At 50.7% G+C, this 12,330-nt stretch overlaps 1 protein-coding gene across 3 annotated transcripts in view; it reads right to left on the bottom strand.

Moving 5' to 3' along the window:
• Window positions 1-12,330, bottom strand: part of OBSL1 (obscurin like cytoskeletal adaptor 1) — an 82,250-nt gene that overhangs the window by 3,991 nt on the left and 65,929 nt on the right. For all 3 annotated transcript variants that reach the window (XM_053283207.1, XM_053283209.1, XM_053283208.1), the window contains 7 exons: window positions 10,964-11,230; window positions 10,373-10,642; window positions 9,025-9,291; window positions 8,178-8,444; window positions 4,963-5,075; window positions 4,583-4,736; window positions 2,182-2,343 (listed from right to left, as the gene is read on the bottom strand). In XM_053283207.1, coding sequence (XP_053139182.1) covers window positions 2,182-2,343; window positions 4,583-4,736; window positions 4,963-5,075; window positions 8,178-8,444; window positions 9,025-9,291; window positions 10,373-10,642; window positions 10,964-11,230 — 1,500 coding nt within the window. The remainder of the gene's footprint in view (window positions 1-2,181; window positions 2,344-4,582; window positions 4,737-4,962; window positions 5,076-8,177; window positions 8,445-9,024; window positions 9,292-10,372; window positions 10,643-10,963; window positions 11,231-12,330) is intronic.

The raw sequence follows: 12,330 nt of genomic DNA, 5'->3' as shown, positions 1-12,330 counted from the left end.
AAGCTGCCATGCCACCCCGAAAAGTGGCCCGCATTAATCTGAAGTGGCCTGCTTCAGATTAATGCGGGCCACTTTAAAGTCATGTTGTGCCATTGCTTTCTGTGGTAGAGCTAAGCACATACATAACACTTCCATGGGAATAAGTGGCTCATTTGGCCAGATCATTCCCACTCTTGGTGGCCCACTTCAGCCTGCTTCAGGCTAGGGCCAGCCTTTTCATTGTTTTTAGGGGAACTCTCCTTTCCTTCCTTTTCTTTGGTCTATGGAGGCTGAGCTGTTATTGTGCATAGCTCCTCCCGGACTCCTCCAGTGCTAGAGTGTGCATTTCCCCTGCACTGTGAAGAGGGTATCCTTCTGCCTGACTGTTTCATGATTAGTAAGGCTGTCCTGCCTCATAGGAACATAGGAAGCTGCCTTATACCTAGTCAGGCCATTGGTCCATCTAGCTCAGTACTGTCTACACTGATTGGCATCAGCTCTCCAGGGTTGCAGGCAATAGTTTCTCTCAGCTGGAGACACTAGGAAGTGAACCTTGGACCTTCTGCATGCAAGCAGATCAGGCGCGGAGCCAGACCACCAGCAGCCCACGTCTAGCCATGGCGGTGGCCGCGCTCACCCTGACCCCCGCGTCTGACGTCAGATGCGGGGTGTGTGGTCTGGCTCCCGAACAGAGCAACGTGGCTTTGTTCGGGAATGAAAATCTGGCCGGCACTGCATTCACAGCATGGCCAGGAGCAACTCTTCCCTGCCTTAAAGGCAGGGGAAAGCCACTTCTGGCCACTCTGCGAACACAGCGTTGGCCATCCAACTCTCGAACGGGACTGTGTGGCCCCGTCCGGGAGCTGGGTTGGGGCCGGTGCTGCATTCGCAGCGCAGGCAGGAGCGGTTCTTCCCTGCCTTAAAGGCAGGGAAGAGCCGCTCCTGGCTGCGCCGTGAACACAGTGGCCATTAAACTCCCCTCGCGGCCCCCGCTCGGGAGCTAAACCAGCACCCCCGCATCTGACGTCAGACGCTGGTGGTGTGTCGGGGCAGCGAGGCGAGGCGCGGCCCCTGATTGGTGGCAGCCCAGGTTCTTTGAATCTGTTCACCCAATGGTGGCTCCGTCCCTGAAGCACATGCACTATCTCTGAGCTACAGCCCCATTCCCTAAGAGGAATGGTCTTACAGCAGAATGTGCCCAATGCAAACCAGGATGGAGCCTGCTTAGCAAAGGCGACAATTCATGCACACTGCCACAAGACCAACTCCCCTCAGCACCATCACCACCACCCAGCCTCTGCAATTTCACTAGGCACTGCCCTACACCTTTTCAACTTAGGATGCCTCCTAAGGACCAGAAACTTTATTTTGTAAAAACTTGAGGACAGAACTGTGATTGTTTGTGAGGGAAACTTTTTCTTTGTACCATGCAGCCACAGAGCCTCCAGTATGAAGTGCGAGAATGGCACAGGTCAGGAGAAGGGTTTCTAAACCCATTATTGTGTTATTTTTGGCCAAAATATCCCCTACCCTAGCCAGTGGTTCACAGAGAGAAGCATAATATAATCATGGTTACATAACAATGCTCTCGAATCTTTTTCCTACTGGGGTAAAAGCCACTTCAGGGTGATTTTCAGACAACCAACAGCACAAGTGGGAAGGGTTAAGAAGTCCCCTGTGCCAATCATCCAACACAAATTGTAGTCCCAGCAGCTGCATTATGGGGTTTTTTTTAAAGCCCCCCACCAAGAAAACATTTATGGAACTATATGCAATGCATAATTCTGCCCTGATGTTCTCCACACACTAAATTTTGTTTCCAGTACCATTTCCCCTAGTTGTCCAATGTGTTGTCCACATGCACACAGCAATCCCAGTCCCACCCAGCCTGCCACCCCACCTCAGTGTTTAGGAGCAGCCTTGGTTCTGTCCACTTATTCTGATGCCAGCATTTTGGTCTTTGTGGGGCTCAGACTAGCAGATGTGGTGGGTTATAAATTTAAGACTGAGCATGAAAAGAGAGAAGAGATTGCCCCCCCACCCGCCACTTGACTATCTGTTCTCTTCTGTTCCATCTACTCTAGTCTATATTGTGGACTTGCAGCTGCAAATCCTAGTTACTGTGGCACTGGGAAACCTAGGCAGTTAGGGACTCATGCACCCAGCACCACAATCAGTACAAGACCAAAAGGATTCACATACCTTCCTGTCGTATTTTCACTGTGCTGGTGACTTTGATTCTCTCCCCATCCTGGAACCATTCACCTTTCACCTCCTCGAGCGACACCTCACACATGAAGACAGCATTTTCATTCTCCCGCACGCGCACATCCTCCAGCTCTCGCACAATCTGAACCTGGCGTTCTACAGAGGGAGAGAGGGCCATGGGATTGACATTGCCTACTGGGTTTCATGCAGGCTCCCAAGGCTCCACTGAGAACAGTGAACCTGCCCTTTCTCTCGCCCTAGCCAAGGGACTATCTCCAGTCAATATTGGACCAAGGAGACAAATCCCATTTGACCAACAATTACATGCCTGTGAATCCCCAGCCATGGTTTGGTCAGAGCTGACGAGTAACAGTAAATACATGCCCTAAGATCATAGGAGCTGGATCAACTGGAATGGGTTCAGAGGAGGGCAACAAAGATGGCGGGAGCTCAGGAAACCAAATCCTATGTAGAATGGTTTAAGGGTTTGGGTCAGTTTTCCCTGTAACAGAGATTCCCAGATGCTGTTGATTACAATTCCCAGAATCCTCAGCCAAACGCCACTGCAGCTGAGAATTCTGGGAGCTGTAGTCAGCAACGTCTGGAAATCTCTGTTACAGGGAACACTGGTTTGGGTATGTTTCATCTGCAGAAGAGAAGACTATGGGATATATGAGAGCTGTCTTCAAATATCTGAAGGGCTGTCACATAGAAGGAGGAGGGGGGAGGGGAGGGGGAGGAGTAGGAGGAAACATGTTCTCTGTTGTTCCTCAGGGCAGGACTTGAACCAATGGGTTGAAACGACAAGGAAGCCGATTTAGGCTAGACATCAGAAGGAAATTCCTCACCATCAGAGAGCTTGCTAGTGCTCAGTTTGCTTAAGAGAGTGTCACTAGATCCCTTGGGGCTGTGTTTCCCAACCTTCTGCATCCCAACACATACTTAAATTAAAAGGGGGGCACACTCCCCCCCCCAAGTCAGTTACAAGTTGTTTTTTGCAGTGGCAAAGTTGCTGCATGGTGTTTAGTTATTTATTTATTTCAAGTGGGTTTAAACTCCCTGCTTTTGCAGCCAACTTGCCTCAAAATGCACTGGGAAGGACACATTCTTCCCAGTGCATTATTTCATTCCTTCATTCATTCAATTTATATACTGCCCTTCCTATAGTGACTCAGGGCGGTTTACACTCTCTCTCTCTCTCTCTCTCTCTCTCTCTCTCTCTCTCTCTCACACACACACACAACCCATGTAAACAGAATAAAATTAAAATTAAAACTAGATATCATTAAAAACCAGGCTAAAAGGATGGGGCTTTAAGGCTCAGAGCGAGTCAGCACAGCACACAGCACACTGGTGGCCAGTGTCCTCCTGCAGCACACTTGTGTGCCCCAGCAAGAGCCCTCTGGTTGGGGGAAGCTGTCCCAGGGCACATCTACACTGACATACTCACTTTGAGTCTGTTTAGTTGTCATTACTTCCCCAGAAAGAATCCTTAGAATTGTGATCTGGTGAGGGAACTGAATTTCAGAGGTCCCTAGTCCCCATCTTAAAACTATCAATCCAGGGTTCCCTAATGGAGTGACTTTTGAACCATACCCTGGCAGGGGCTGCAATGGTTAATTTCTAGCATGAGAGACATCCGGCAGGGCTCAAGCATGCCTGGAAGTCACACCCACTGGCTTGGAAGCCCTTCCCTCTGATTCCAGACATGTGGGAACTGCTTGTCCTTCCTCGGTGCTTTTCGCACGCTCAGAAACATTCATATCTTTATTATGGCTTCTCCAACCGCTGGGCAGACCCTGGCATTACAAGTGGCTCCTGGGGCTAAGCCTTGGCTCTGACGAAGGCCTGAGAAGCAAACAGGGTTTTCTCCTTCCAGCCTTCCTAGCGCAGCCTGCTTTCTCACTAGCTCACCACAGAGCTGGAAGGCAACCTCCTCCAATGAGTCATCACCTTTCTAGTCCAGTCCCCTGTCCTAACGGGATATCAGATACTTAGAAAACAAACTGAACCAGAAGGCTGTCAAATGTGTTCTTGAAAGCTCTGAAGGAAGACACATCCACAGGCTTCCCCTCCTGGGCATGCTTTGCCTTTGCCGAAATGCTCTTCTAGCCAGGAAGACTTTTAAAAGAACAGAATGTTTATCCTAGACCTGGCTTCCTGTACAAGCTGTACAAGCTTCCAGAACAAGAGTCTGATTCCTCACAATGTAGTTGATCACCAGCCCACCCACCTCCAGGGCACAAGAGGCAGATGTCAGGGAAGCAGGAGAGGGAGGCTACAGCACATGACAGAGGCCCATGGACCCCTGTGAATGGGAAGTCAGAGGGCACTTGGCATGGCCCAACCCACCCCTCCTGGCCCTGCTCCCATTTCCAGCCCAGGTCATCCATACCAAAGACCCGCAGTTTGGCAGAGGCGCGGCAGTCGCCAGCATCGCAGGTGTACTCGCCCGCATCCTCAAGGCTGCAGTGGCTGAGCTGCAGGAGGCGCCGGCGTCCCACTGAGTACATGCGGCAGCTGGGCCCTGTCTGGATCTCCTCCCCATCCTACGGGAGCCAGGGAGAGAGAGAGAGAGCAGAAGGCTGGTCAAGGGCTGAGCAAGGCAGAGGGGTGTGGAAGCAGGAGAGCCCCACCTGGGTTGAACACCATGGTCAGGTCTGCAGGGAGCTCTGAAGCTGGCTCACCCTCTTGCAGGCTGCTGCTCTGGGGAGTGTAGGGTAGGCCCAGGAAAGCGAAAGGGTGGGGGAGTGCGGGAGGTCGCCGCAGCCTCACCTTGTACCACTTCACCTCAGCCAAGGGCCGGGAGATCTCACACTCAAAGGTGGCTGAGCCCGTCTCAGGGATGCCCATATCCTGGGGAAGGCGCAGCATGGCGACAGGTGGTTCTGCAGGGACAGAGACAAAGGTGGGCACAGGTGGCACAAAGATGCACCCACAGGGAGGATGAAAAGCCATCGCCCCGTCAAAAGGTTGAACTTAGCCAAGCCAGGAGGAGAGCTGGTCTTGTGGTAGCAAGCATGACTTGTCCCCTTTGCTAAGCAGGGTCTGCCCTGGTTGCATGTGAAAGGGAGACTAGAGGTGTGAGCACTGCAAGATCTTCCCCTCGGGGATGAAGCCGCTCTGGGAAGAGCAGAAGGTTCCAAGTTCCCTCCCTGGCAGCTTCTCCAAGATAGGGCTGAGAGAGATTCCTGCCTGCAACCTTGGAGAAGCCACTGCCAGTCTGTGAAGACAATACTGAGCTAGATGGACCAATGGTCTGACTCAGTATATGGCAGCTTCCTATGTTCCAGGACACTCCCCCTGACTTGGCACAGCACACCCGCTTGCAGCCCTTGCCCAAGCTGACTTGGAAGGACGATCACCCACCCGCCTACCTCACCCCCATCTACTGCACTCTCAACCTGCCCCTGGTCCGAGCTGCTTCAGACTGAACATGGCACGGAAGCCGTGTCAGGCTTTGGTTTCGGGTCTGCTGTGGTCGATGCCTGTGTGAAAGGGGAGAGGCACATCTCCTGAAATGCAGCAGAGGTGGACCTGGGAGCTGTCTTTGCTGCTGTTGCACAACACAGCTCTTTGGGTCAGCTGGCACTTTTGTGTTGGGGCGAGGAATAGTGAACCTGGGGGGTTTGCACAGCTGTGGGGAGAACTCAGGTCCAAGGGCCTTGCTGCACATCCACATAGCAGTTAAGGCAGGGAGCTACAGCACTGGGCTGCAGCCTACATGGCTTGCATGAGTGAAGGGAGGGGCATGTGCAGGCAGCCTCCCCTCCCCTCCCCTCCGGAACAGACCAGACATCGGCACCAGACATTTTTCCCTTCCATTACTTCCTCCTGACCTCCGTTCATTCATTCATTCATTCAATTTATAAACCGCTCCATCCAAAGGCTCTGGGTGGTGTACAACAAAGTTTAAAAGACATAAAAACACACACCACTTAAAACACAATGCAAAAACAATATAAAAATAATTCAAAAACCATTTAAAACTAATTAAAATACTTTTTTTTAAAAACCAATTTACAAACTTTGGAAGGCCAGGCCAAACAAGTAAGTTTTTAGGGCTCTCTTAAAGGCCGACAGCGAGACTAAACTGCAGATATGTTCTGAGAGTACATTCCACAGCCCAGGAGCAGCTATGGTTCCGACTTACCACCAGATGTACTGGTGGTAACTGGAGACAGACCTCTCCAGATGATCTCAGTGAGCAATGGGGATCACACCAAAGAAGGCACTCTCTAAGGTAGCCTGGACCCAAGCCGTTCAGAGCTTTAAAGGTAATAACCAGCACTTTGTATTTTGCCCAGAAACATATCGGCAGCCAGTGCAACTGTTTTAAGACAGGCATAATATGGTCTCTCCAGGTTACCCCAGAGACCAATCTGGCTGCTGCATTTTGAATTAACTGAAATTTCTGAACTACATACAAAGGCAGCCCCACATAGAGCACATTGCAGTAGTCGAGCCTGGAGGTTACCAGTTGATGCACCACTGTTTCAAAATCATTCTCTTCAAGGAATGGATGCAGCTGTCAAATCAACTGAAGTTGATAGAAAGCACTCCTGGCTATAGCCTCCACCTGAGATACCAAGGTGAGGCCTGGATCCAAGAGCACTCCCAAGCTGGGTACTTGTTCATTCTGGGGGAATGTAACCCCATCCAGCACAGGAAGATCTAACTCATCCCTCAAATTCTGATCTCTCACAATGAGCACCTCCACCTTGCTTGGATTCAGCTTCAATTTGTTATCCCTCATCCAGCCCAATACTGCCTGTAGGCAGGCATTTAAGGAGTGAGTGCCATTTCATGATGATGATGATGATGATGATGATGATGATGATGATGATAAATTGATTTGGGTATCATCAGCATACTGATAACACCCTGCACCAAATCTCCTGATGACCTCACCCAGCGGTTTCATGTAAATGTTAAAAAGCATTGGTGACAGAATGGAGCCCTGAGAGACTCCATATAATAGCTCCCATTTTAAAGAGGAACTGTCACCAAGCTCCACCATCTGGAATCTGCCTGAGAGATCGGAGCGGAACCACTGCAAAGCAGTGCCTCCTATCCCCAATTCTCCCAGGCGATCCAAAAGGATACCATGGCTGATGGTATCAAATGCCACCAAGAAATCCAAAAGAACCAACAGAGTCACACTCCTTCTGTCAATTCCCTTGTAAAGGTCATCCATCAGGCTGACCAAGGCAGACTCAACCCCATAGCCCACTCTAAAGCCAGCTTGAAATGGGTCTAGATCAGGGATTCTCAACATTGGGTCTCCAGATGTTATTGGACTTCAACTCCCATAATCCCCAGCCCCAGTGGTTTTTGGTTGGGGATTATGGGAATTGAAGTCCAATAACATCTGGGGACCCAAAGTTGAGATCTTCTGGTCTAGATAATTGGTTTCTTCCAAAACTGCCTGGAGCTGGTTCGCTACCACTCTCTCAATCACCTTGCCCAACTATGGGAGATTGGAGACTGGCCTATAACTATCCATCACTGAGGGATCTAGGGAAGGCTTCTTAAGAAGTGGTCTAATAATTGCCTCCTTCAAACAAGGAGGCACCCTACCCTCCCTCAGCGATGAGTTAATGATATTAATTAAGCCATCTCCAACAATCTCCCTGCTAGACAGAAGCTACCAAGTCGGGCAAGGATCCAGAGAACAAGTGGTAGGCCGCACTGCCCCAAGCAGCTTGTCCACATCCTCAGGCATCACAGATTGAAACTGATCCAATCTAATACTGCAAGAGGGATTGCTGGACACCACCTTAATAGACTCTGCAGAAACAGTGGAGTCCAAGTCAGCCTGAATATAGGAGATTTTGTCCGCAAAGAACCCATTAAAAGCATCGCAGCAGAACAAAGTCCCCGGGGATTGGTCTGAACTGGAAGGAGCCTGAATCAAACTCCTCACCACCCGGGGCAGCTCTGCTGGACAACCCGGGAGAGCTCTGCATGGCCTCCCCCTGCCCCAGTACCTCGGACTGTGAGGCGGGCACTGCTCCGCACAGTGTCGGCAGTGAAGGCCACGGTGCCCGAGTCATCTAGCGTGAGCCCCAGCAGCGTCAGACTGTGGATGCAGCCCGTGGCACTGACTCGGCAAGTGGAGGTGGGCTTCACACGGATGCCATCACGTGTCCAGACCCCAGATACGTTGGCATGAGATAACTCAAGCTCAAATGTCACTGTCTCCTTCTCAATAGTCTCCACGTCCAACAGAGGTTTCTTCACCATCACCCTGCGGGCTGGAGTGCGAGGGAAAGAGGTGGAGAGAGGTCAGTGTGCAATTCATGTCTGCAACCCAAAGAGCCTGCTTCCCAGGAATGACAGAGAGCACACAGCCCCTTCTCAAAGCAGGGGTTGGTACCAAGGAGGGCTTCCCTCTGGGGACAAACAGAAGGAATCTAGATCAAGACCCTGGAAGGAGGAAAGGGTTCAAGCCCCACTCCCGCTGTGGTCCCAGTCTGGATCAGGACTCCCTCTCCCTGCTATTAACATTCAATGAAACAAACAGGTGGGGCCCAATCCTGTAATCTGACTCTCATCTAGTTTGGCCCTGCCAGTGGATACAGTAACCTGGGACTGCCCCCCATATAAGGCTCCTACACTTATGGAGGCTCATTCCATCCCTGACCTAGAAGTGGGTATTTCACCCTGGTAAGACCAACACACCCTTCCGGGCACAACCACTAGCATTTAACACCGACAGTGTGCCAGCTGCTGTACACACAGAGCAGAGGTGTGACGCTGTCCCTGCCAAGGGGAACTAGCACTCTACAAACAGACAACAGAGGGATGGGAAAGATGCCAGGGGCTGGCACATACGTTCCACACTCAGCCTGGCTTGGGTGCGGTCGTGCAGGCTCTCGCAACGGTAGGTGCCTCGGTCTGCAAGCTCAATGCTGTGGATGGTAAGGGCTCGCTGGTGCCCGTGGGCCTCCATCCAGTACTTGGTGTTCTGCTGGAGCAGGATGCCCTGCTTCATCCACTGCACCTCAGCACTCTCCAAGCTCAGCTCCACCTCCAGGCGCACGTCCTGCCCCTCCTCAGCCACCACGTCACGCAGTGTCTGCACAAACAGCACCTGAGCCTCTGCAAGGAGAAACACCACCCCTTGACCACCAGCAGGTACATACCCTACTCCAAGGCATTCTGGGCCACGGCCTGTGGCTCTCTGTAGGGAGAGTTCTCTCAGTGTGCAAGGTCCTACATTCTAGCCATTATGCCCATGGCTATTCTGCATGTTTTATCGCACACTGTGCAAACATCCCAAAGGCCATATAAATTCTGTCTTTCTTTCTATTTTCTTTCCCCACACAAGGGGAATCCCACACTTGTACCCAAGTTGGAAACCAAGCACTGAAAACTACTGGCTCCACAGCTTCTTGTCTCTGAGGCAAGCTCAGAGTCTGGTACTGGCTACAGAATTCAGCAACTTGAGAATCTCAGATTTTGTTTTGCAAAGGTCTAAGCTCAGATCCTGTAGAGTTATGGAAATACAGTCTGAGAATTATACACACAGTGCTTGATGGCAAAATTTAGAAGACAAAGGGCTTCCAATGAGGCTTCTGTTGCCTGCCCTCCAGGGTGAAAGAAGCAGCTTGACTTATATCAGATAAGCAGCTACAGGCAACTGTTCTTAGTGTTCACAATTTATTCCACAGAATTGAGATTTTCTTGGCATAAAGTTCAGAATTGGGGATGGGGGCAGGAAAAGACAAAACCTGGCCCAGGTATTGGGCCCAAGCATGACTTGTCCCCTTAGCTAAGCAGGGTCCGCCCTGATTGCATATGAAAGGGAGACTAGAAGTGTGAGTACTGTAAGATATTCTCCTCAGGGGATATAGAGCTACTCTGGGAAGAGCAGAAGGTTTCAAATTCCCTCCCTGGCTTCTCCAAGATAGGGCTGAGAGAGATTCCTGCCTGCAACCTTGGAGAAGCCACTGCCAGTCTGTGATGACAATACTGAGCTAGATAGACCAATAGCCTGACTCAGTATATGACAGCTTCCTATGTTCCTATTGGCTAACGTCACTCTTGAATTTCAGTGGAAACTTATTCCAAGGGATAAACCTAAACTTAGATGTCCTGATTCCTATTCAACCATCCCCAGCATCCTCCACTCCCTTGAACCACCCCACAATCACATGCCTGGTGTTGCCTTTCTTCTTACCTTGCACACTGAGCCTGGCCGAACTCACCAGGCCTTCTGCAATGACTGTTACTATGCCAGTGTCACTCAACCTGCATTGTCGTATAGTGAGGGTGTGGCACAGCCCGCTCCTGGTTGTGGTCAGCCTCTCACTGGGCATCAGGTCTTGGCCATTCAGCTGCCACTTTAGGGCTACATCATCTGGAGACACCACGGCCTTGAAGGTAGCATCATCTCCCTCGAGCACTGTTAAGTTGTGCAGCTCAGAAATGATCTCCACTAACCTAGGGACTGGGGAAGAAGTGCCACAAGTTAGGGATGGCTGGGGATGCACTGGGAAGCTCCCGCCCACCCCAGAGGTCTGTTTACACTGTCTCCTGGTGACCCTGTCAGCAATCCGATCAGGGTATCCAAACCCCAGTCATAATACCTTATTTTAACCAGAGTTCCAGGTAGGAGCTCACATATCTGGGCTTCCAAGCACAAGACTATGACACTTGCTTTATGCTGGATCCTGGCCTTCAGCCCACATTATGATGATGCATAAAGGATTGTAGACTGGGATGCTTGGAATGGGAGTACAGTGCTTCTAAGGACACCGGTAGGACTCACTCTGTACTGTGAGGATAGCCAGGGTGCGGTCATCCTTGCTTTCACATGAGTATTCGCCAGCATCCTCCGGTCCCACATGGCTCAGGGTCAACGAACGCTCCCGTCCCTCTGCCCGGATCTCCTGGTGTTCATTGGGTACCAGTTCCTGCCCATCCTTCAGCCACAGGACATCTCCCTTGGTTTTGCACAGTTCGCACCAGAACAGCACCGTCTCCCCCTGTAGTGCTGTCACATCACACAGTCCTCGAACAAATTTCACCGGCAGCTCTGAGGAGGGCAAAGAACAATGTGGTGGCTGTCGGGAGCAGACCTCAGCAACAAGCAAAATATAGGCTATCCTACTGACTGGGGGCAGAGGGTTATTTGGAAACCTGCGTGGAATCCTGACTATGCTGCAACTCGCAGCATTCCCAAGAGCCACAGCAAACTTTGTTGCTCAGTTTCCTCCCTCGTGGTAACAGAGAAATGTTGGGAGCAATAGCAATAGCACTTACATTTATATACCACTCTATAGCCGGAGCTCTCTAAGCGGTTTACAATGATTTAGTATATTGCCCCCAACATTCTGGGTACTCATTTTACCGACCTCGGAAGGATGGAAGGCTGAGTCAACCTTGAGCCCCTGGTCAGGATCGAACTTGTAACCTTCTGGTTACAGGGCGGCAGTTCTTACCACTGCGCGTTTACCACTGCGCGTTTTACCACTGCAGTTTTACCACTCTGAATCTTTGCCCATCTGGAGGACAGATGGGCAAAGATTCAGAGAATACTTCCATGAAGATCAGAAAGAAAAACCTTTTGCACTTGCACTCCTCTCAGCCCCAACTCAAAGGCTGCCTGTTCTTGTGATAGCAAGCATGAATTGTGGTGATTGATTGATTGAGTGCAATCATGTTGATGTCGACTCTTAGCAACCACATAGATAGATTCTCTCCAGGATGATCTGTCTTCAATTTGGTCTTTAAGGTCCCTCAGTATAGCAAGCATGAATTGGCCCCTTTGCTAAGCAGGGTTCTCCCTGGTTTGAAATTGAATGGGATACGACATGTGTGAGCATTGTAAGATATTCCCCTCAAGGGATGGGGCTGCTCTGGGGAGAGCACCTGCATGTTTGCATGCAGAAGGTTCTAAGTTCCCTCCCTGGCTTCTCCAAGACAGGGCTGGGAGAGACTCCTGCCTGCAACCTTGGAGAAGCTGCTGCCAGTCTGTGTAGACAATACTGAGCTAGATAGACCAAGGGTCTGATTCGGTATAAGGCAGCTTTCTATGTTCCTATGTTCTTACATACCTGTTGCCTCCAAAGTCATTCCTCATTCCTTCACATTGTTGAATACATGAGGAAATGAAGCAAGCACATGCAAATGTGC

This window comes from Hemicordylus capensis, chromosome 1 (assembly GCF_027244095.1).
Source record: "Hemicordylus capensis ecotype Gifberg chromosome 1, rHemCap1.1.pri, whole genome shotgun sequence".
In the NCBI taxonomy this organism is placed as follows: domain Eukaryota; kingdom Metazoa; phylum Chordata; class Lepidosauria; order Squamata; family Cordylidae; genus Hemicordylus; species Hemicordylus capensis.
Note: the sequence above shows the minus strand (reverse complement) of the source record. Positions and strands in the feature narration are given on the sequence as shown.